This window comes from Chiloscyllium plagiosum, unplaced genomic scaffold (assembly GCF_037043375.1).
Source record: "Chiloscyllium plagiosum isolate Xiang-an unplaced genomic scaffold, Cpla_swu_hap1 HiC_scaffold_39, whole genome shotgun sequence".
NCBI classification, from domain to species: Eukaryota; Metazoa; Chordata; class Chondrichthyes; order Orectolobiformes; family Hemiscylliidae; genus Chiloscyllium; species Chiloscyllium plagiosum.
In genome coordinates, this window is record NW_028270177.1 from 36,684,613 (window position 1) to 36,707,366 (window position 22,754).

Consider the following 22,754-nt stretch of genomic DNA (forward strand, 5'->3'; position numbering starts at 1 on the left):
TGGAATAGGAGCAGACTATTTAGGAATGAGGTTCAGAAGAATTTCTTCACCCACTTGGTGGTGGACCTTCGGAATTCTCTACTCCAGAGGCTTTGGAGGCTCAGTCACCGAGTGTGTTCAGGCCAAACATTGAAATATTCCGACAGAGCAAGACCACCAAGGGATAAGGGGACAGGATGGGAAAATGGTGTTGAAGTGGAGGATCAGCCAAGATCAGATTGAATGGTGGAGCAATGGCCTATTTCTACTCTGAGTTTCTCACATCTTATACAATGCACCTCACTGAGACAGACAGCTCTTTACTTGATCAAAATCTCAGGTGATGCTGGCCAACTAGTGAGAGCTAGGGTAACATTTTCCACTCATCACCTTGGTATAAAGAAGAATCTAACCCCTTGTTTAGTTGATCTCTTACCTGAGAGTCAGCAGTCATTATTGAGTGAAACCATGCAACACCTATTGATTGGACCCTTTCAATGAGATCATGCACATATTGAGTTGTAAATCTGTTTGGTTCCTACCTGAGAAAGGTCATGCTGAGATGGTCCATCCTTTGTGTGCATGTGGAGACCTCCATTCACTTCTATAGCAAGTTGGTCTTTCTGCAGACTGTTCCCAATCCTTGGTGGAGGAGTTTGTGGACACATCCTCTTTGAATCATTAATGTTTCTTTCCATCATTTCTGCGGCACACTTATCAAGCTCTTTAATTTTAGCTGAATGTAAATCCTTAGTGGAAGTGGGAGAGTATTCTGGTCCATTTGGTGATGTGAAGCCAAGAGAGTCAGTGTGTGTGCCCATTTGACCATCAGAGCCAGGTATTCCTGTCTGGAAGCCTTTACTGTGGTTAATGTAGAAGATAGTGCCACTGTTTGTAGTCGGACTATTGAAGTAACTGCTGTCACTGCTCGAACGGGTCATTGGCTTCTGCGATTTTTTGGTGAAATTTCTATCTGTGTATCTCTCCCACATTTGCTTTCTGTGGAAAGGGATTTCATTTCTCCTTTGGTCTTAAAAAGAGAGAGTTACAATCTCAATGAAGCTATGGAAGCATCTCAAATAAACACATTATAATGGCTAGGGTCTTTTTCCATAGGGTGGGGGGGAGGAAGTCCAAACCTGGAGGGCATGGGTTGAAGTTGAGAGGGGAAAGATTCAAAAGGGACCTGAGAGGCAACTTTTTCCACACAGAGGGTGGTGCGTGTATGGAATGAGCTGCCAGAGGAAGTGGTGGAGGCTGATACAATTACAGCATTTAAAAAGTATCTGGATGGGCATATGAATAGAAAGGGATTAAAGGGATATGGGCCAAATGGGACTAGATTATTGTCGGCGCAACATCGAGGGCCAAAGGGCCTGTACTGGGCTGTAATGTTCTGTGTGTTCTATTAATTTAAGATTCCGGTCAGCATGGATGTGTTGGACCGAAGGGTCTATTTCTGTGCTGTCCAACCCCTGACTTGCTAAGATGGTCAGATTCCTTCCAACCTTTGTGCAGACGGGTCAGAGTTAATACCCGAAGTGGAAAAGATGGAGCACTGAACACATTTAACCTAACACTTCAGATGCTGTGACTAAAAATTGTTGAAGCTCAAAAATGTGGTTCTTTCATTAGAAACAGTCCAGAACATTCAATAGAACGCTTCAAATGTTCCAGAAGAACAGATTGTTGAGGAGCATAGATGGTAATCTAATATTTGCTGGGCTAGCTGAAATGCAATCCCATTCATATTTCATATGAAGCCCAGTGATGAACAAATGATTAGAAAAGTCATGAGTTTTAAAGTGTTTCTCTGTTAGACTGAAGCAGTGTGTTTAGATTATGGCTTTGTAGCTCAGCAGTAATGGACTGAACTGTCACAGTAACTCTGGAAAAGCTGAACTTTTGCTTAAAACAGGCAGAGTGGACTATTTTATCAGCTGAATACAGTTTCCTGGGTGACACAAAAAGTGGTGATCAGTGAGCTGACAGCAAAGCGTGTTAAAGGCAAGAGAATATGCCTCTGAGCCGGGAGATGCAAGCAAGTCTTAATGAGTTAATTGGTCAAACTGATGTGGAAAATATGGCTCATTTGTGATGTGTGCCAATGACCAAATTGGTCATCTAATGGAGATTGGACAGTATAAGTTTGAATGCTCAACCTCTCTATATAGAAAGAGGATAAAAAAAAGTTTGCCTTTGAACACTGTTAGCTGGCTCAGGAAGGAGGTTATCTGATAGAGTTAGGACGGATCACCCATTCTGGTCTGATCCTCGAAGATGTCCATGTAAGAATGTTCACTTGCGATTGTGAGCATTGTATGAGTAAGATTTTTGCAGTATTTCTGTAGTGCACTGAGTTGTTATTCCATTGTTAGAGCTGCCATGGGTTATTAATATCCAGAGCAAACCCAGTGGACTAGGTAATAAAAACCTAGAGGTGGTATAGAAAGTTGGCCATTTGGCTCTCCAGTGAGACCACTGCTGATAATACGTAGCATTGAGCAAGGTGGCGGAGGGAAATCATGGGACCTGGTGCTTCTCCTGTTTCAGGGCCCCTGATCATATGACGTAAAAATTTCAAAAATGAATCGAAATAAGTTCAACAATCTGTTAGTTCTTTGCACACAATACCAGTTCAATCACAACTGGATATATTCAAAATGTTAAACTCTATGCTAAACTCCAAATATTTATGGATTAAATATCAATGACTGAACTATCAGCCCATATTAATTTCCATGCTGAGTCCAAAGAATGTTCTGGAAACTTTTTAAATAGCTCAATTGTTCACTTTATATACTCTGACCGAGGAGACACTAGCTCCTTTGTCACCTGGACTCAAGAACCATCATTTCCCAGGATGGTAACCACACAGCATGGAACCTAACAAAGTGCATCAGGGAGGACTACAGAGACTCATCGAGTCTAGGCAGGTTCTTTTGAAGAACAGTCTCATTAATCCTGCTCTTTCCCCATATCCCTATAATTTGTTTCTCCTCCCACTTTCCTGTTGAGAGTTACTATTGAATCTCATTTCCAACACTTCGGCAGGCAGACCATTCCAAACATGCATTGTAAAAACAGAAGACTTTTCCTCGTGTCCTGTCTGTTCTTTTGCATTCAAACCATGCCTTCTGGATCTCGACTCTTCAACCACTGGAAACTGTTTCTCTTCAGAATTTTAAACCCGCCCACCAAATTTCCTCTTTGTTCTTCCTATCCAAAGAGATTCCTGGTCCTGCAATCACTCATCTCTGGAACCATTCCAGTAAAGCAGCCCCTCCAAAACCTTCACATCCTTCCTGAAGCGTGATTTCAGGATTAACACACTATCTCATCATGAATGAACTGTGCTTAATATAAAATGTAGAACATAATGTCTTTTTGACTATTTGCCACATTTCCACAAAATTAACGGCCAGCCAATGCCTTCTTTCCTGGTACCCAAGCTAGCAGAAGTGGTTTAAAAAGTTTATGACCCTCAGGCCTTGTCCTTTCCACTGTCAAAGCTCCACTGAAAATTCCTTGTTAGCCGGTCATCGAGATGTACGGATTCAGAACCTTCAGTCTCATTCGTCTGCGCCAACCAGATATCCTAAACTGATCCAGTCCCATTTGCCAGCATTTGGCCCAAATCCCTCAACTCTTCTTATTCACGAACCCTTCCAAATCCAAGGTTCTCGCAAGGTATCACTTTGTCTCCAAACTTCCCTTCCTCTGAACATTTTATTTCCCTCCAGTAGCATAAACAATATGTAGGTGTAAACCAGCAATCACCGAGGATCAGCTCCATTCTGACAGGCTTGAACAGTACTAACAAAGCAGTTAATTTAAAGTCCAAAGAATTAACCAGATTTGTAGCCTCGAGATTACACATTTAGTCAATGCCTATCCAGCCCCAGGCCCCAGTTCTTAGCACACATACCCCTCTGTACTATTTCCTCTATTCCTGGTGCAGCATGTTACAATAACTATATGGTTTACAATTGTTCAAGAGTAAAAGGATAATAGGTTCAATGGGACAGAAGGGATGAAATCATAAATACTGATCATGAGAATGGCAAATTTCATACAAAGAAATTCCTCAAACACTAGAATCTTGTAGAGATTCACCAAAGAGCTTCGACAGCACCTTCCAAACCCAAGACCACTTCCACCTCGGACAACAGGAGCAGCAGGTACATAGGAACACCATCACCTGCAAATTCCCCTCCAAGCCACTCAAGATACTGAATTGGAAATATATTGCTGTTCCTTCACTATCACTGGGTCAAAATCCCCTGTCTAAAATTAGTTTCCTTTGACTTGACGGAGAATGACTCCCTTTAGACTTTGAGGCATGACCACTTAGTTGAAGTGTAAGCAGTGTATTTGTGAAGTATGCTGAAAGCACATGGTGCAGGTTTGAGATTGGACTCTGGCCTCAACATGACTCCAGGCCAACAGTAATGTGATTGACTAAACTGGCCTCTGTAGTGGTCTAGGAAGCCACTCAGGAGAAAGTGGGGACTGTAGATGCTGGAGATCAGAGTCGAAGAGTGTGGCACTGGAAAAGCACAGCCGGTCAGGCAGCATCCGAGGAGCAGGAGAGTCGATGTTTCGAGCATAAGCCCTTCATCAAGAAGGAGGGGGTGGCCCAAGGGGGCGGAGAAATAAATGGGAGGGGGTGGGGCTGAAGGATAGGTAGCTGGGAATGCATAAGGTAGACGGAGAGGGGTGTAATGGTGATAGGTCGGAGAAGAGGTGGAGTGGATAGGCGGGAAGGAAGGTGGACAGGTAGGACAGATCAAGAGGGTGGTGCCTCTGGATCTGGGATAAGGTGGGGGGGGGGGGGGAATGAGGAACCTGGTGAAACCCACATTGATCCCATGTGGTTCGAGGGTCCCAAGGTGGAAGATGAGGTGTTCTTCCTCCAGGCATTGGGTGGCTAGAGTTTGGCGATGGAGGAGGACCAGGACTTGCATGTCCTTGGCAGAATGGGAGGGGGAGTTAAAGTGTTTGGCCACAGGGTGGTGGGGTGGGTTGGTGCGTGTCTCCCATTCAGTTCAACAGAGTAGGTGGAGCCTAATGGAACAGAAGCATTAACTCCTCTATAGTCATTACTTCACACCACACCTAATCTCATTGATCATTTTAAAAAGCTGCTGCTTATCCTCAAGGGCTGTTAGTTTTCTGAATTACACCTTTCAAAAGGTTCCAATAACTTTATTGGGATGTGGGCATTGTTGGGAAGTCCAGTATTTGTTGTCCATCCCTAATTGGCCACAGGGTAGTTAAGAGTCAAACATTGCTGTGGGTCTGGAGTCACATTTAGTCTAGACCTGGTAAATTTTCTTTCCTAAAAAAAAAAAAAGAGAGAGATTGAACTGTCGTGGTCACCATTACTGAGAACAATTGTATGCTGTGAATTTTCCGAGCCGCTGAACAGCATGGGCGATGTTGATTCAGTTGGGAAAAATGTGGTCAGATTGGAAAAATCAGATTCTCAATATCAAACAAAAGTCTGATTTCCCAACTAAGGTTTGATCGCCGAGATGAGAATCTCGCCAGTGAGTAGCGAGAAGTCCATTTACTTCTTATCAGCACCTATCATTTCTCATTTATATGCAAATTCTTAGTTTCCCATGTGCCAGAGAGAAGTCAGATGGTGACAAATCCCAATGTGAAAATTAAAGTAGGTACCTGCTAGCTCCAGTCCTCCAGACTTCCACCTTGGACAGAGGTCCCCAGTGTCTCAGGGCACACTCCAGGGTAGTAACTGCCTACTGCCCCACGGTCTTTGGAGATTGGCATTGGACATGCACCAGCCTCACCACAGGATGATGGCAATCACCAACTCACTTAGAATACAGTCCTCCATTTCAGCACCATTCTTCAGAGCAACTAATACCTCTCATTGCAATGCCGCTGCCAGGCCACTGAGTGCAGGGACAGCCACCCAGCTCATGGATTGAAGCAAGGTGCACCTTCAGGCTCCTTGATTGCTCTCAGTGCTCAGCCATCTTGCATCTACTCGGATACTCTCAGTATCTCTGCCTTGCTTTTTTACACTTTGCCACTTCACTCAGAACTTACAGGTGACAGTACTCCTGTCTGACCTCACTTATTGCGCAGACAGGAGGCTTGTCATGGTTGTCAGCAGTTGATCAGTCAAGCAACATAGTTGGACATCTTATTATACATCAGTGGGTTCTGTCCAATCTCAAACCTGCACCGTGTTTTATCAGCAAGCTTCACAAACACACTGCTTACGCTTCAAACAAATGACCATGTCTCCTCAAAGTCTAAAAGCAGTCCTCAGTAAAGTCAAAGGAGACAGCCTTTCAGACAGTGGCTCCCAGACTAGTCCAATACCAGTCCAGAGTCTTCTTGGGCACAGTCAGTCAGTCACTTGTTGCATCCAGGGTTGGGTTCTGTATCATTGCAGTTGGCCATTGTAAGTCCTGCAGGTCCATTTCAAGGATTAGTGGTCAGTCAAGAGCTTCAGAGAGTTTAGTCACATGTCCGGTCACTCATCAGTCAGGGCTGGCTTTCCAAGTTGGACAGAGGGGTGGGCCATGATTAATCCAAGGAGTCTCTGTTCACTGCAAGTCAGGGAGTATATTAGTGGCCATTGTTATGGTGGGATGCTGGGAAGTCAATTGTGGGGATTAGGCACAGCATGCTGGGATATAGAGGGGATAATAACCGAATAGCCTACACAGCATCTAAGGTTGGGAAACAATACAGAATTAATAGAGAACCACAGAATTTTATGGAGCAGCAGGAAATCATTTAGTCCATAATGTCTGCACTGGTTCTGAGTATTTTATTTCAATTTATTGCCAATCTCTGGAATCCAAAAACACAGCACTGTCCGTCGCCTCCGGCGCAGCATCATTAGTGAAAGCACTGCAGGCGGGACATCTCTGAATATTGTTCCCTGGAGCTGAATGAAGTCAATCTCTTGCTGACAGTAAACATTTGCTAGCAGCTAAGACCAGCACCCCCTGTTGAATCCTGACTGCAACTGCAGCTTGCCGGTTTGATCTTTCTCTGTAGTTCATGTGGTTTAATAAAAGTGAAGGTTACAAATGGGAGGGCTCCATCACAACATCTAATATTGCCTTATTTGGTGATGACAAAAAGCCTCCTGCTAGTACAGACAATAAAGAAGAAATAACCTTCATTCAGACACGGTTAGTACATGACATGTCACCAATGAAAGCTACTATGTGTGCCCATAACAGTCGCTCTCACAGCTCATGATGTAATGGGAGCATACATTTACAAATGCACTTGCCAGGATAAGTGAAGCCCCAACGACACTCAAGAAACATGGCACTATCTAGGACAAAGCAGCCTGCTTGATTGGCAAAGTGCAAAGCTGTGCAGGCAAGAGTGAATTGGCCGTACTAACTTGCCCAGAGTATTCAGGGATGGGTAGACCCAGGTGCATTAGTCAGGGATAAGGAAATGGGTCAGGGGGAGATACTCTTCAGAGGGTTGGTGTGGACTTGTTGGGCCAAATGGCCTGTTTGCACATTGTAGGGATTCTATGATCCACAAGCATCCACTCTCTCCATCACCGATGCTCAGTTGCAGCTGTGTACTAATCTTTAAGATGCACTGCAGAAATTCACCAAAGATCCTCAGCCAGCACCTTCCAAACCCTCAACTTCTTTCATCTACAAGGACAAGGACAAGGACATGGGAACACACCACCTTCAAGTTCCCCTCCAAGCCACTCACCACCCTGACTTGGAAATAGATCACTGTTCATTTGCTGTCACTGGGTCAAAATCCTTGAATTCCCTCCCTGAGGGCACGGTGAGTCTACTTATGGCACATGGACTGCAGCAGTTCAAGAAGGCAGCTCATCATCACCTTCTCAAGGGGCAACTAGGGACGGACTTCAAATGCTGGCCCAGCCAGTGACATCTACATCCCACAGATGAATAAAACAAACGTATTTACAAAGATATTTTGCTATGTGTCCTCAGAAGGGTTTCTCTTTCCTTTCCCTCTCGTGTCTTGGTGCAGTTCCAGAGTCTGCAACTTTAGTTGAAGGGTCCTACCCTATAGTGAACCCAGTTGGTCTTGAGGTTTTGATTGGGATGGGCCCAGGGATACTTGTGGCTATGGGTGCAGACATGTTGAGTGTGCTCTGCCCAGATGCACATTCACCCACCTTACCCAGAACTCCCATAAGCATGGGGGTTACAGACAGACTGGAAGTGGGAGCAGCTGGGCACCTCAGTGAGGAGTCACATGGGGCTAGGGTTAATTTGTAGTTCTTCCTCTGGCAATGTGCCTCCTGGGTCCTATCCTGCCTCCTTATAAAGCAGAGGCACTTGGAGCGAGGTGAAGGACCATTGTCTCCCAATCTTGGTGCTAAGCACTAAAGACTAGATGGATAGAGTGCAGGTATATCCAACAGTCTTTGAGACTGCAAATGCTAATTAGTGTTTGTTATTCTCAGTCATTCAGACATGAAGGTCCCTACCAGAAACTAGTAAAGTAGAATCTATGATAGCTCTCATGAAGTAAGTATTTGGAAAATAATTTACTTAAAGGCTGGAGGAAAGGGCTTGAATTAATTGTACAAGATGTTCAGTGTAAGGGAGGGGTTAACCTGAATGATTTCTAAACTGCTAAAGGATCCTGTTTATTGGAAAGTATTGCTGCGATTTGAAGAGACTTTGGCTTGGATTTTCAAATGGCGGTGATCATTTCTGAAGCATAGATAGGAGGGGGGCATGGAAGTCCTGTGAATTCCCATTGTAACATTCCCAACTGAGGGGATTATCTGGAAAACAGAAGATTCCTTGGGGCAATTCCCCTGCGTTTGGAACTCTCCAAAAGTATCCATTTAAATCAGAGTTCAAATGGCTTGGTTGAGGTTATAAAAGTTACTCAGGAGAGGTTAGACAATAAAATGCCCAGTTTAACTCCTGAGTAACTTTGAAACTAACTCCCAGTATACCTCTCACCACCCTCCAACTACACTTTGCCTCAAACCCACAACAACCTCCTTCAACCCTGACTGGTATCACTCCCTTAACATGCCCACCCAACGTCCATTCTACCACCCCACACTATTTCCAGGAGTCTCCTGTTCTGCCAGGCCCATGAGCCCCCACAGCCTCCTGAGAGCAGGTGTTCCCACCCCACACATCGCTACCCACCCTGTTCCTCTAGGAACTAATCTATCCAACCCCTCAGAAGCTGAGATCCTTCACTCACTCAAAGCATGACCCCACTAATATGCTGCTGGAAATGACAACTCTGGCCTGCCCCCCCAAATCCCCCCACCACCACTCCAGACCTGACACGACCCTTACCCACCTGGCATTTTACGTACCTGGCATCCTACCTTCTCAGGACAATAACCTCACACCTACCTTCTGTGTATCAGTTGTCAAACTGGTTGGAATGTTGGGCTTCAAACTGAACAATACAGCAACTGACTACAATGAAAAGGTCATGGTTTGCCTTTCCTCACTGATCTACGCCATGAGAGATCTGTCAGAATGGATTTATGGCTCCGCGTTTCAAAGGACCCCTGGCCAGAATTTCCTGTCAGAAATGCAGAGCTCTTTTGGGAACATAGAAAGGGAGTGGAGTGGCAATTTCTCTGATTGCCACTCCTCAGGAAATATGGCATTTTATTTCTCTTGGATAACTGAAACTGCCCTTACCTTGCGTACTCCATGGATTACTGTCCTTATTGAACCGAGCACTTTCAACAGTTAATAAAATTGCTTCATTGAATTGCTGTTCAGAAATCTGTGGAGACAAAGCCAATCATTGGTTATTGTGCAAGTCTGAATATTGAATGTCAGTGAACATGAAAAAAAATTAATCTAGAAACTCTACCAATGGAAGAGCCAGAAATACCCCCGATCTACCAATGACGACCAAATGCTGTGCCAATATTTTGGAAGGACAATTTTTAAATGATTGAGGATGTAATAACAAACTCCAAGAAGTGGAGGTTGAATAGCACATGCATGTTAGTCAGACGTTGTGCTTTCATGCAACAAACGGTGGCTCAGTGGTTAGCATTGCTGCCTCACAGCACAGGGACCTGGGTTCGGCAGTCACCCGAGGTGGGAATCATGTGGAGTTTGCACCCAGTGGGAGTGTAGGTTTCCTCTGGGTACTCCAGTTTCCTCCCACAGTCCAAAAGATGTGTAGGTCAGGTGGATTGGCTGTGCTAAATTGCCCCATAGTGTCAGGTGCATTAGTCAGGGGTAAATATGGGGAATGAGTCTGGGTGGGTTACTCTTTGGAGGGTCGGTGTAGACTTGTTGGGCCAAGGGGCCTGTTTCCACACTGTAGGGAATCTAATCTGTTTCCTGACACGTGATTCTGTGGTCCATTTCTGCTTTATCACCTCGGTGTTAACCATTGTGTGGCGAGTTGGCAGTGCAGGTGATCTTGCAGAGATAATGGCTCCACCTTTTACCAACATAGTGAGCTCTATTGACCACATAAGATAACTGGTCCCTTCTGTGTCAAGCTGACACACAAGATAAAGGTGAAAATATACCCAGGCAATAAATCAATAACTGAGTTCTGCCTGGCTTTTAAGAAGTCCACTCCTGGTCACCTTGGGAAATAATTTGTCTGATTTCATCTAACTTAAGAGTTAATGGTGTAAAACATCAGATCAGGAGGTCTGTGTCTGATCATGGCCCACATCATTCTGCTCCTAAAAAGGGAAAGTGGTTGTGGATCTGAATTCCTGACACAAGTGTCCTGGGCAGAGAGCTCTGAACCAGTGGCATTAGCTCTTAACCATTGCCTCACAATATTTATGAAGATGTGTTATCTGAAATAATGACCGAGAATATCATTGATTTGGACATTTATTTATATCTTAGATTTTTTGGAAAGAACATTTCACAAAGTTAAGGAGAATGACTGCAACAAAGATAAAAGCAGCATTTCATGGAGAACACAAATGGGTCAACTAGAGATGTGAAGTCTTTCGGACAGGTCACATGATGCAGTTGTGGATGGAATAACACTATTGTATTTGAACACAGCACATGTGAAATCAATTGCCTCAGGAGTAACAATTTTGCCTCAGGAGTAACAATTTTGCCCTCTGCTGAGAGCTAATTCAGAGAGAAACAAAGTGAGAGAGTTGAAAACTCACTATAAGGCTTCATCGCCACAATTAGAGGAGGATTTGAGTTGTGTGTGCAAAGTCTAACTTGGATGAGATAGTCAAATTTAGACAGAAGAATTAAATGTCTTGTTTGGTCAAGATGGTGTGTGTATTTGTTTGAGTTAGACTTTTGTTTTTACATCTTTGCAAACAAAATTACTCAAGCAATGAGCTTAGTCTTTATTTATTACTAAAGGGAGTTAGCTACCTTGTTTCTGAAGTTACAACCCACTTGAGAAAGTGAGCTGATTCTCAAGCACCAGTGCTCCCAGGTTCTCCACAAGAGATTAATGTTTTGATAAAATGTTAGATTTACCTGACCAATGGAATCAAATGAACAGTAAACACTGACCAGGTTCCTATACTTAACAATCACTACTGTTCATTACAATCAAATAAGTTCTAGTCACAAGCGACAGATTATGAATCATCACTGTGTAACGTTACCAGTTAAAACAGTAACCCTTTTATAAACATCCTACACATCACATACAGACAAACACAAACGAAAAGAATCAGTTTTATAAGTGGAGGGAAGGGAGACTGGGAAGCACAGTTTAATAGCACCAGTCCACAGCATTCACTGGAATGATCCTTTTCGTTTGGTCAGAATTTTCTCTTCAATCTTTTTCCTCCTGGTTCTTTTCAGGAGACACATGGCGATAGGTACACTAACTGCAAAGTCTGTTAGTTGCTGGTTAAAGGCAACAGTTTACAGTAACTGGTCCAAGAAAATAACTAACTGTCTTTCTTCCGAGTCCGGGTATCTTGAGATACACCACTTGTCCAGGAATCAAACAAACAGACAGTTGCCACCAGGCTGACGACTTTTGGCATTCATAACTGGACTCAACTGCATAATCCAATCAGCTACCTATTGCTGATCAAATCCCACTTTACACGTATACATCCTAGTGCGGGACTGCCTACATACCTCTTCCCCTGCTGCTTGAACAAAGTCTGTGTAAACACCGCACACAATGAGTGTCAGTAACTTTTTAAAAGCACAGCAATTTCTTCCACAAGTTAACAACTGTCCTTTTTCCATTTCAATCAACAGTTTTATTCTCTGTATTTTGACTATGATTTTTGCACCAATACTGACCTAAATACAACCTGCTGTATACATTTACAGATATAATTAGTGATGTCTCCATGTCCCTCTCCCTCTCCCTCTCCGTGCCCCTCTCCCTCTCCGTGTCCCTCTCCCTCTCCGTGTCCCTCTCCCTCTCCGTGTCCCTCTCCCTCTCCGTGTCCCTCTCCCTCTCCGTGTCCCTCTAAGCACTAGCTGTGCTGTGATCACCGGAGAAGGAGACAAAAAAACTCCGGAATCAATTTTGCCTCCTAATTCAGTTGTAACATAATATTAACAAAGAAGAGAGAGCTGGTTTTGATTCAGGATAGGAGTCATAGAGTCATAGAGATGTACAGCATGGAAACAGACCCTTCAGTCCAACTCGTCCATGCCAACCAGATATCCCAACCCAATAGAGTCCTACCTGCCAGCACCCGGCCCATATCCCTCCAAACCCTTCCTATTCATATACACCATCCAAATGCCTCTTAAATGTTGCAATTGTACCAGCCTCCACCACTTCCTCTGGCAGCTCATTCCATACACGTACACTCTGTGTGAAAAAGTTGCCCCTTCGGTCCCTTTTATATCTTTCCCCTCTCACCCTAAACCTATGCCCTCTAGTTCTGGACTCCCCGATCCCAGGGAAAAGATTTTGCCTATTTATTCTATCCATGCACCTCATAATTTTGTAAACTTCTATAAGGTCACCCCTCAGCCTCCGACGCTCCAAGGAAAACAGCCCTAGCCTGTTCAGCCTTTCCCTGTAGCTCAAATCCTCCAACCTTGGCAACATCCTTGTAAATCTTTCCAAGTTTCACAACATCTTTCCGATAGGAAGGAGACCAGAATTGCATGCAATATTCCAACAGTGGCCTAACCAATCTCCTGTACAGCCGCAACATGACCTCCCAACTCCTGTACTCAATACTCTGACCAATAAAGGAAAGCATACCAAATGCCTTCTTCACTATCCTATCTACCTGCGACTCCACTTTCAAGGAGCTATGAACCTGCACTCCAAGGTCTCTGTTCAGCAACACTCCCTAGGACCTTACCATTACGTGTATAAGTCCTGCTAAGATTTGCTTTCCCAAAATGCAGCACCTTGCATTTATCTGAATTAAACTCCATCTGCCACTTCTCAGCCCATTGGCCCATCTGGTCCAGATTCTGTTGTAATCGGAGGTAATCCTCTTCGCTGTCCACTGCACCTCCAATTTTGGTGTCATCTGCAAACTTACCAACTGTACCTCTTATGCTCACATCCAAATCATTTATGTAAATGACAAAAAGTAGAGGACCCAGCACCGATCCTTGTGGCACTCCACTAGTCACAGGCCTCCAGTCTGAAAAACAACCCTCCACCACAACCCTCTGTCTTCTACCTTTGAGCCAGTTCTGTATCCAAATGGCTAGTTATCCCTGTATTCCATGAGATCTAACCTTGCTAATCAGTCTCCCATGGGGAACCTTGTCGAACGCCTTACTGAAGTCCATATAGATCACATCTACTGCTCTGCCTTCATCGATCCTCTTTGTTACTTCTTCAAAAAACTCAATCAATCAAGTTTGTGAGACATGATTTCCCACACACAAAGCAATGTTGACTATCCCTAATCAGTCCTTGCCTTTCCAAATACATGTACATCCTGTCCTTCAGGATTCCCTCCAACAATTTGCCCTCCACTTACATGACGTCAGGCTCACTGGTCTATAGTTCCCTGGCTTTTCCATATCATCTTTCTCAAATTCTGGCATCAAGTTAACCAATCTCCAGTCTTCCAGCACCTCACCTGTGACTATCGATGATACAAATATCTCAGCAAGAGGCCCAGCAATCACTTCTGTAGCTTCCCACAGAGTTCTCGGGTACACCTGATCAGGTCCTGGGGATTTATCCACCTTTAACCGTTACAAGACATCCAGCATTTCCTCCTCCGTAATATGGACATTTTGCAAGATGTCACCATCTATTTCCCTACATCTATATCTTCCATATCCTTTTCCACAGTAAATACTGATGCAAAATATTCATTTATTATCTCCCCCATTTTCTGTGGCTCCACACAAAGGCCGTCTTGCTGGTCTTTGAGGGGCCCTATTATCTCCCTAGTTACCCTTTTGTCCTTAATGCATTTGTAAAAACCCTTTGGATTCTCCTTAATTCTATTTGCCAAAGCTAGCTCATGTCCCCGTTTTGCCCTCTTGATTTCCCTCTTAAGTATACTCCTTTCTTTATACTCTCGGGATTCACTCGATCTATCCTGTCTATACCTGACATATGCTTCCTTCTTTTTCTTAACCAAACCCTCAATTTCTTTAGTCATCCAGCATTCCCTATACCTACCAGCCTTCCCTTCACCCTGACAGGAATATACTTTCTCTGGATTCATGTTATCTCATTTCTGAAGGCTTTCCATTTTCTAGCAGTCCCTTTACCTCCGAACATCTGCCCCCAATCAGCTTTCGAAAGTTCTTGCCTAATACTGTCAAAATTGGCCTTTCTCCAATTTAGAACTTCAACTTTTAGATCTGGTCTATCCTTTTCCATCACTATTTTAAAACAAATAGAAAAATAGAATTATGGTTGCTGGCCCAAAGTGCTCCCCCACTGACACCTCAGTCACCTGCCCTGCCTTATTTCCTAAGAGTAGGTCAAGTTTTGCACCTTCTCTAGTAGGTACATCCACATACTAAATCAGAAACTTATCTTGTATACACTTAAGAAATTCCTCTCCATCTAAACTTTTAACACTATGGCAGTCCCAGTTGATGTTTGGAAAGTTTAAATCCCCTACCATAACCACCCTATTATTCTTACAGATAGCTGAGATCTCCTTGCAAGTATGTTTCTCAATTTCCCCCCCTATTGGGGGGGGGGGGGGGGTCTATAGTACAATCCCAATAAGGTGACCATCCCTTTCTTATTTCTCAGTTCCACCCAAATAACTTCCCTGGATGTATTTCCGGGAATATCCTCCCTCAGCACAGCTGTAATGCTATCCCTTATCAAAAATGGCACCCCCGCCCCCCCTCCTCTCTTGCCTCCCTTTCTATCCTTCCTGTAGCATTTGTATCCTGGAACATTAAGCTGCCAGTCCTGCCCATCCCTGAGCCACGTTTCTGTAATTGCTATGATATCCCAGTCCCATGTTCCTAACCATGCCCTGAGTTCATCTGCCTTCCCTGTTAGGCCCCTTGCATTGAAATACGTGCAGTATAATTTATTAGTCATACCTTGTCCCTGCCTGCCCTGACTGTTTGACTCACTTCTGTTCTCAACTGTACCAGTCTCAGATTGATCTCTTGCCTCACTATCTCCATGGGTCCCCCCCCCCACCTTACTAGTTTAAATCCTGCCAAGCAGTTCTAGCAAATTTCCCTGCCAGTATATTAGTCCCTTCCAATTTAGGCGCAATCCGTCCTTCTTGTACAGGTCACTTCTACCGCAAAAGCGATTCCAATGATCCAAAAATGTGAATCCTTCTCTCATACACCAGCTCCTCAGCCATGCATTCATCTGCTCTATCCTCCTATTCCTACCCTCACTAGCTCGTAGCACCAGGAGTAATCCAGATATTACTACCCTTGAGGACCTCCTTTTTAAATTGCTGCCTAACTCTCTGTAATCTCCCTTCAGAGTCTCAACCTTTTCCCTTCCTATATCGTTGGTTCCAATGTGGACAATGACCTCCTGCTGGCCCCTCTCCCCCATGAGAACATTCTACACCCTCTGAGACATCCTTGATCCTGGCACCAGGGAAACAACAAACCATTCTGCTTTTTCTCTGCTGGCCACAGAAACGTCTGTCTGTACCTCAGATTACAGAATCCCCTAACACAATTGATCTCTTGGAAGTCGACGTACCCCTCGTTGCATTAGAGCCAGTCTCAATACCAGAAACGTGGCTGTTCGTACTACGTTTCTCTGAGAATCCATCACCCTCTACATTTTCCAAATCAGCATACCTGTTTGAAATGGGTATATCCACAAAAGACTCTTGCCATAGGTGCCTACCTCTCTTACCCTTCCTGGAGTTAACCCATCTATGTGACTGTATCTGAGACTTCTTCCCCCACCCCCCCCTTCCTATAACTGCCATCCATCACATACTGTTGCAAATTCCTCATCGCTTCTATCTGTCTCTCCAACCGATCCACTCGATCTGATAAGATTCGCATCCAACAGCATTTATGGCAGATATAATCCACAGTAACCCTTAAACTCTCTTTAAACTCCCACATCTGACAAGAAGTACATATCACTGCAAAGGCCATTTTTGCTCCTTCACAATCTACAGACCCAGAAAATAACACTGTCTTATCCCTCTACAAACACTGTCCCAGGTTAAATTAGTAGTTATGGCTTATATTTTAAGTTTAATCAAGAGACTTATCTCCAAAAACATATAATCAAGAAAGAACCCACTGCACTTACTAATACAGCCTTTCTCTTGGACAGACTTAAAACAACTATTAACTTATCTGATTCTCTGCTGTGAACTTCGTTCAACAGTTCCTCCAAGATTAGTTGTGAATTTCACTGTTTGTTAATTTTCCCAGATGCACTCCGATGTCCAGCAATACATGAATTCAAACAGCAAAGGCAGTAAACTGTGCAGGTTCTCTCTCTCTCTCTCTCTCTCTCTCTCTCTCTTGCACTGTCCTCACCATGTGCTTCCTTTGCTCTTCTCTCTACGTTACGTCTTTCAACATAAGCCAGGGTCTTCCCTCTGTTATGAAGGTGTAGGTGTAGGTACCTTTCCAGATGAAATTTGCGAAACAGAAAACCAAAGAAAAGACCCAGGAAAGTACAGACGAAGATACCAAAGGTAAAGAGACAATTGGCTGGTTTTGAAATTTGATTTTTTTGTTAAACTTAATCGGAAGTTTTATCAGATCAGTATATTGTTGTAGAGTGGGAGGTACATAAATTGATCAGACAAAGGAGGATTACCATGTAGATAGGTGTTGTTTAACATTCTTGTGTTTCTTAGAGTTAAAGGATAAATTGTTAATTTTTTTCTTTAGAGGGAATTTTGTAGTTATTTGTCATTCATACTTTAACAGATTACGAGGCAAGGTGAGCTTTTCTGTGTGCATGGTTTAAATTAGCAGAAGGAATTATCCCGTGTCGTAACTCACTGCACTGATGCTATTTGGTTTACAAGCTAACTGGTGCCATTATTATATCAGCTAGGTTCAGGTATTAAACTACTCAACTGACAGTGATGGCTTGGCTTAACAACATTATTTGAATACTATTATTTAATAAGACAGCGTTCAGACAGTTGTCATCCTGGATTTTCATACAGGTTGTTCTGCTTAAACGTGCATTTCATCAGTATGAATTGACTATAACGCGACTGACGAATTGTGGACATTATTTGGATAACATGAAGTTTCTACTGAACGGGTATAGCGATGTTCTATTAGTGATCCTCTGCAGCACAATCGTCTGTAGCATCAGTTTGCAGAGAAACACAACTGTCGCATTGTAGCAGAATTACCTGTACTCAGAACTAGGAGGCACAGAATAGACTAAAAACACAGCAGAGCTCCCACCCTGTTACTGTAACTGTGCAATTCCTTGCTCAAGCAATTAACAAACTCACAAAGTGTTCCAGCATAAAACGTGGCCACTTGGCCCATCATGTCTGCACTCTCTCTCCAAATGGACATCATGATTTAGTGCCATTCTTCTGCCAACTCCCCTAACCTCGAACATATCACTATTTAAATAATTATCTGAAGTCCCCCTGAATGCCTCAGTTGAATCTACCTCCATAATTTCCAGGCAGTGCAATTCAGATGCAAACCACTTGGGGGAAAATGCTTTTCTTTCGCACACCACATTTGCCTCTGTATTCTCTCCTATAATGTGGTGCTCAGAACTGTACACAATCCTCCAGCTGAGGTCTTACAAGTGTCTTGTATAAGTTCAACATCATCTCCTTGATCTGGTATCCCAAGTGCCTATTAATAAAGCTGAGGACACTGTATGCCTCGTGTCCTGCCACCTTCAATGCTGTGTGGGTCATATACACCCAGGTCCCTCTATTCTTGCATCCCCTTCAGAATTAAACCAAATTATACAGCAGGCAATGGTGAAGGATTGCATTATCTACCAGCTGAATAGCTTGTCACTGAGTTGGTTTAAAAAAAAAGATTGTAACTGACTAATTTCAGTGTCCACCCAACTCCCGGATTATCAAAGACTGGCCTAGTAACATTCAGCTAATGACTTAACATTATCTCCATGGATTTTACATCAGTGTTGGGGTGTGGTGAAAAGGGGGAGAATATTGTGCCCTGTTTCCAAAACTTTAATTCACCCCAAGACATCTGAAATCAAAGTCATTAAAATTATGAAATGATTTAACAGGGTGAATGCAGAACAGAGGTTAGTTCCAAAACCTGTGGTCATAAATATAAGCCAGTCACTAATTTGTTTTGTCTTTAAAGGATGTGGGCCTCACTGGCACATATTGCCCATGAGCTCAGCAGCTTGCTCAGGCAATGCACAGGGCAGCTATGAGTAAACAATATTCATGTAGGTCTGGAGTCACATGTAGACAAGACCAGGTAAGGATGGTAGATTCCCTTTCCTAAAACACAACTAGGTTTTTACAACAGTGTTTTACAGTAAGTGTAACTGCGACTAATTCCACATTTATGAGTTGAATTTGACTCCTATATCTTAGGGTCTGCTGTAGGTACATATAGATCTGTACTCCAGCACTTTAGCTATTGGTGCTGAGCACCACCAACAGGACAACAGAAGGGGCACAGGGCCTGAACTTCATTCCAAATGCCCCTTCTTCATAAAAAGAGACGAGGAGTAGACACCCAGCCAGAGGAGCAACCACATACATGCCCTTGAAGAAGCTCCTGTCAGAACACTCCAAGGTAGCTGGACCATCCACTATGCCTGCACTCCTCAGCCCTGTCAGAGTTCAGAGTGAGGAGCATGCACCTGCCTCTGGGCAGGCCACACTCACCATGACCTGGACCACGAGTCACAAGTGCCCCATGGTTACCCAACCAAAACACCAAGGCCATGGGAGGGCAGGCTCCATCCACCCACCTGCAGAGCTGAGGACTATGCCAAGCTGTAGTGGGAGAAGAACAAAAAAATGATCTTCTGATAGTATTTGGTGGCTCAGGTGACATGTCATTGTCAGTATGTTATCACATCCAAACATGTGTTCTCTTTTCACCATCAGCTGTGGAAGTGCGTTTGTTATATAAAAATGATTTGGATGAGAATATAGGAGATCTGGTTAGTAAGTTTGCAGATGACACTAATAAACAGTGAGGAAGCTTTTCTGAGATTATAGACGGATCTTGATCAAATGGGTCAATGGGCTGAAAAATGGCAGATTGAGTTCAATCTGGATAAATGAGAGGTATTGCATTTTGGTAAAACAAACAGGGGCAGGACTTATACAATTAATGGTAGGGCTTTGGATAGTGTTGTAGAACAGAGGGACTGTTGCTCCATTGCTCAGTCCTTTGAGTAGTTAGGAAGTTATGTTGAGGTTGTACAGGACATTGGTGAGGCCTCTTCTGGAATATTGTGTCTAGTTCTCGTTGCCCAGTTTTAAGAAAGACATTGTTAAGCTGAAGAGGGTTCAGGAGGGATTTAGCAGGATGTTGCTGGGTACAGAAGGTTTGAGTAATAAAGGAGGGCTACATAGGCTGGGACTTTTTTCACTGGAACATAGGAGATTGAGAGGTGACCTGATCAAGATTTATAAAATAATGAGAGGTATAAACCGAGTTGATGGTAGTTGTCTTTTCCCAAGGATAAGGAATTTTAAGACAAGGGCACGTTTTTAAGGGGAGAGGAGAGAGATATAAAAAAAGACATGAGGGGTAAAGATTTTACATAGAGCGTGGTTCACATATGGGATGAACTTCCTGAGAAATTGGTGGATGCGGGTACAATTACAACATTTAAAAGACATTTGGATAGATACATAGTATACTTTCCTTTATTGGTCAGAGTATCAAGTGTAGGAATTGGGAGGTCATGTTAGAACACAGAACATTATAGCCCAGCACAGGCCCTTCGGCCCTCGATGTTGCGCCGACTTGTGAAACCAATCTGAAACCCATCTATCCCAACCCATTCCATTTTCATCCATATTTTATCCAATGACCGGTTGAGTGCCCTTAAAGTTGGGGAGTCTACTGCTCTTGCAGGCAGGGTGCCCCATGCCCTTGTTGCGGCTGTACAGGACATGGGTTAGGCCACTTTTGAAACACTGCTTGCAATTCTGGTCTCCTTCCTATCAGGAGGATGTTGTGAAACTTGAAAAGGGTTCTGAAAAGATTTACAAGGATGTTACCAGGATTGTTGTGTTTGAGTTATAGGGAGAAGCTGAATAGGCTGGGGCTGTTTTCCCTGTAGTGTCTTGTAGGGTGACCTTATAGAGGTCTAAAAGACCATGAGGGGCATGGATAGGGTAAATAGACAAGATCCTTTCCCCGGGATGGGGGAAGTCCAGAAATACAGGGCATAGGTTTAGGATGAGAGGGGAGAGATTTAAAAGGGTCCTAAGGGGCAACTTTTTCACGCAGAGGCTGGTGCATGTATGGAATTAGTTGCCAGAGGAAGTGATGGAGGCTGGTACAATGGATGGGGTATATGAATAGGAAGGATTTAGAGGGATATGGGCCAAATGCTGGCAAATGGGACTAGATTAGGTTAGGATACCTGGTCAGCATGGATGGGTTGGACTGAAGGGTCTATTTCTGTGCTTAACAACCCTATGATTCTATAATAGAAAAGGTTTGGAGGGATATGGGTCAGGAGCAAGTAGGTGAGACTAGTTTAGTTTGGGATTATGTTTGGCATAGACTAGTTGGATCGAGGGTCTGTTTCTGTGCTGTATGACTATAACTGTAACATTGAAGGGAGCGAGCCCAGCAAGCTCAGTGTTACAAGATGTTTGATGCTTCAAAATACGAAGCCAGCAGCTCCTGCACCAAGTGCAGCCTCTGGGGAAACGGCAGTGATTGCTACTTTCACAACCAGCTTCAATCTTTCAAGAACATAAAACATTGCTATTGTGTCACAGTCATTAGTGGGATCGCACTTTGAAAGACCTCACTCCCCTGAAAATTGAAGCCTGCTCTGCCACAGAATGAAACCCTCATCCCATTTTATTAGGGGCCTCATCCCGTTCACTCTGGGTGTGGTCATTACCATTTCCATCTCCATTGGACACTTCTTATTTATAGCATGATGGAAGGTGACAGTGACCATTCCTCAAACAGTGAGTCTCAGGCTCAGCCCCTCCATCCTGGGGTCAACCCACAAAGGTACACACTCCCTTCTCGGTAGTAATTCCTGTCAACACAACTGGCTGTGAACCTCCCCAAGTTCCCACCCCACCAGTCTATCTAAAATCTTTGTATCCACTTTAAACCTCAGCCCTAGACATCCCGTAATACACTATCCCCCCCTGAAGCCAAGAACTGCTTAGTCGATGACCTCCCCTAACTCAATACCCTTTCATTTGTGTGCTCTATAGTCTCCCAGGCCCCCAATATATTGAGTTGCAGCCCGGTTACTGTTATAATCCCTTGGCATGTGCGTTTCCCTACCACAGCAGTGGCCCCTAATAAAACCCCTTGAGTTTTAGTGGATGGACTCCAGCGGACTGTTCAAGACCCACCCAATGGAGCAACTTAGGCAAACAGCCCCCGAACAATGAGTGGCCAGACCCCTGACTGATAACTCCACAGCTCCTTGCCTGCCATCCTGCATACTAATGAAATGAGATTAGTAATGAGGATGATAATGAGCAATAATCCCCATTAACAGGCCTCTCTTATTTGCATTTTCTACAACCTCTACCATTAGGGAGAAGGTACAGAAGCCTGAACATACACACCAGCCACCTTTGTAACAGTTTCTACCCTCCTGTTTTTAGAATACTGAATGGACTCACAAACTCTTAACAGTCGCCTGTACCTGTGTTTTTGTTTTTGCTGCTGTTTCCCTATTATTTACTTATCTATGCTATTTAACTCGGTGATCTGCCTGTATTGCTCGCAAGTAAAAGCTTTTCACTGTGCCTAGGTATATATGACAATAAATTCAATTCCATTCAATCCAATTTGGAATACTGCATGCGGTCTGGTCACACTGATATAGGAAGGAGGTTATTAAATCGGAATGGACACAAACAAAAAAAAAAAAAAGAAAAAAGAGGTCTACAAAGGATGTTACAAAGCCTGAGGAGTTTGAGTTATAAGAAGAAGCTGGGACATTTTTTCCTGGAGTATACCAGACTGAGGGATGAACTTATAGAAGTTTGTAAAATCACCATTTTATAAACCTCTACAATGTCACTGTAGAGAGTGAAAAGGCCTTTTTCCCAGGGGAGGGAAATCCAAAACGACAGAGCATAGGGTTAAGGTGAGAGGGGAAAGAGTTAAAAGGGGCCTGAGGGGCAACGTTTTCACACAGACAGTTGTGTGTATGTGGAATGAACTGCCAGAGGATGTGGAGGAGGTTGGTAC

At 43.8% G+C, this 22,754-nt stretch overlaps 1 protein-coding gene across 3 annotated transcripts in view; it reads right to left on the reverse strand.

Moving 5' to 3' along the window:
* Window positions 1–22,754, reverse strand: part of il16 (interleukin 16) — a 215,368-nt gene that overhangs the window by 34,704 nt on the left and 157,910 nt on the right. For all 3 annotated transcript variants that reach the window (XM_087981256.1, XM_087981255.1, XM_087981254.1), the window contains 2 exons: window positions 9,663–9,750; window positions 522–1,009 (listed from right to left, as the gene is read on the reverse strand). In XM_087981256.1, coding sequence (XP_087837382.1) covers window positions 522–1,009; window positions 9,663–9,750 — 576 coding nt within the window. The remainder of the gene's footprint in view (window positions 1–521; window positions 1,010–9,662; window positions 9,751–22,754) is intronic.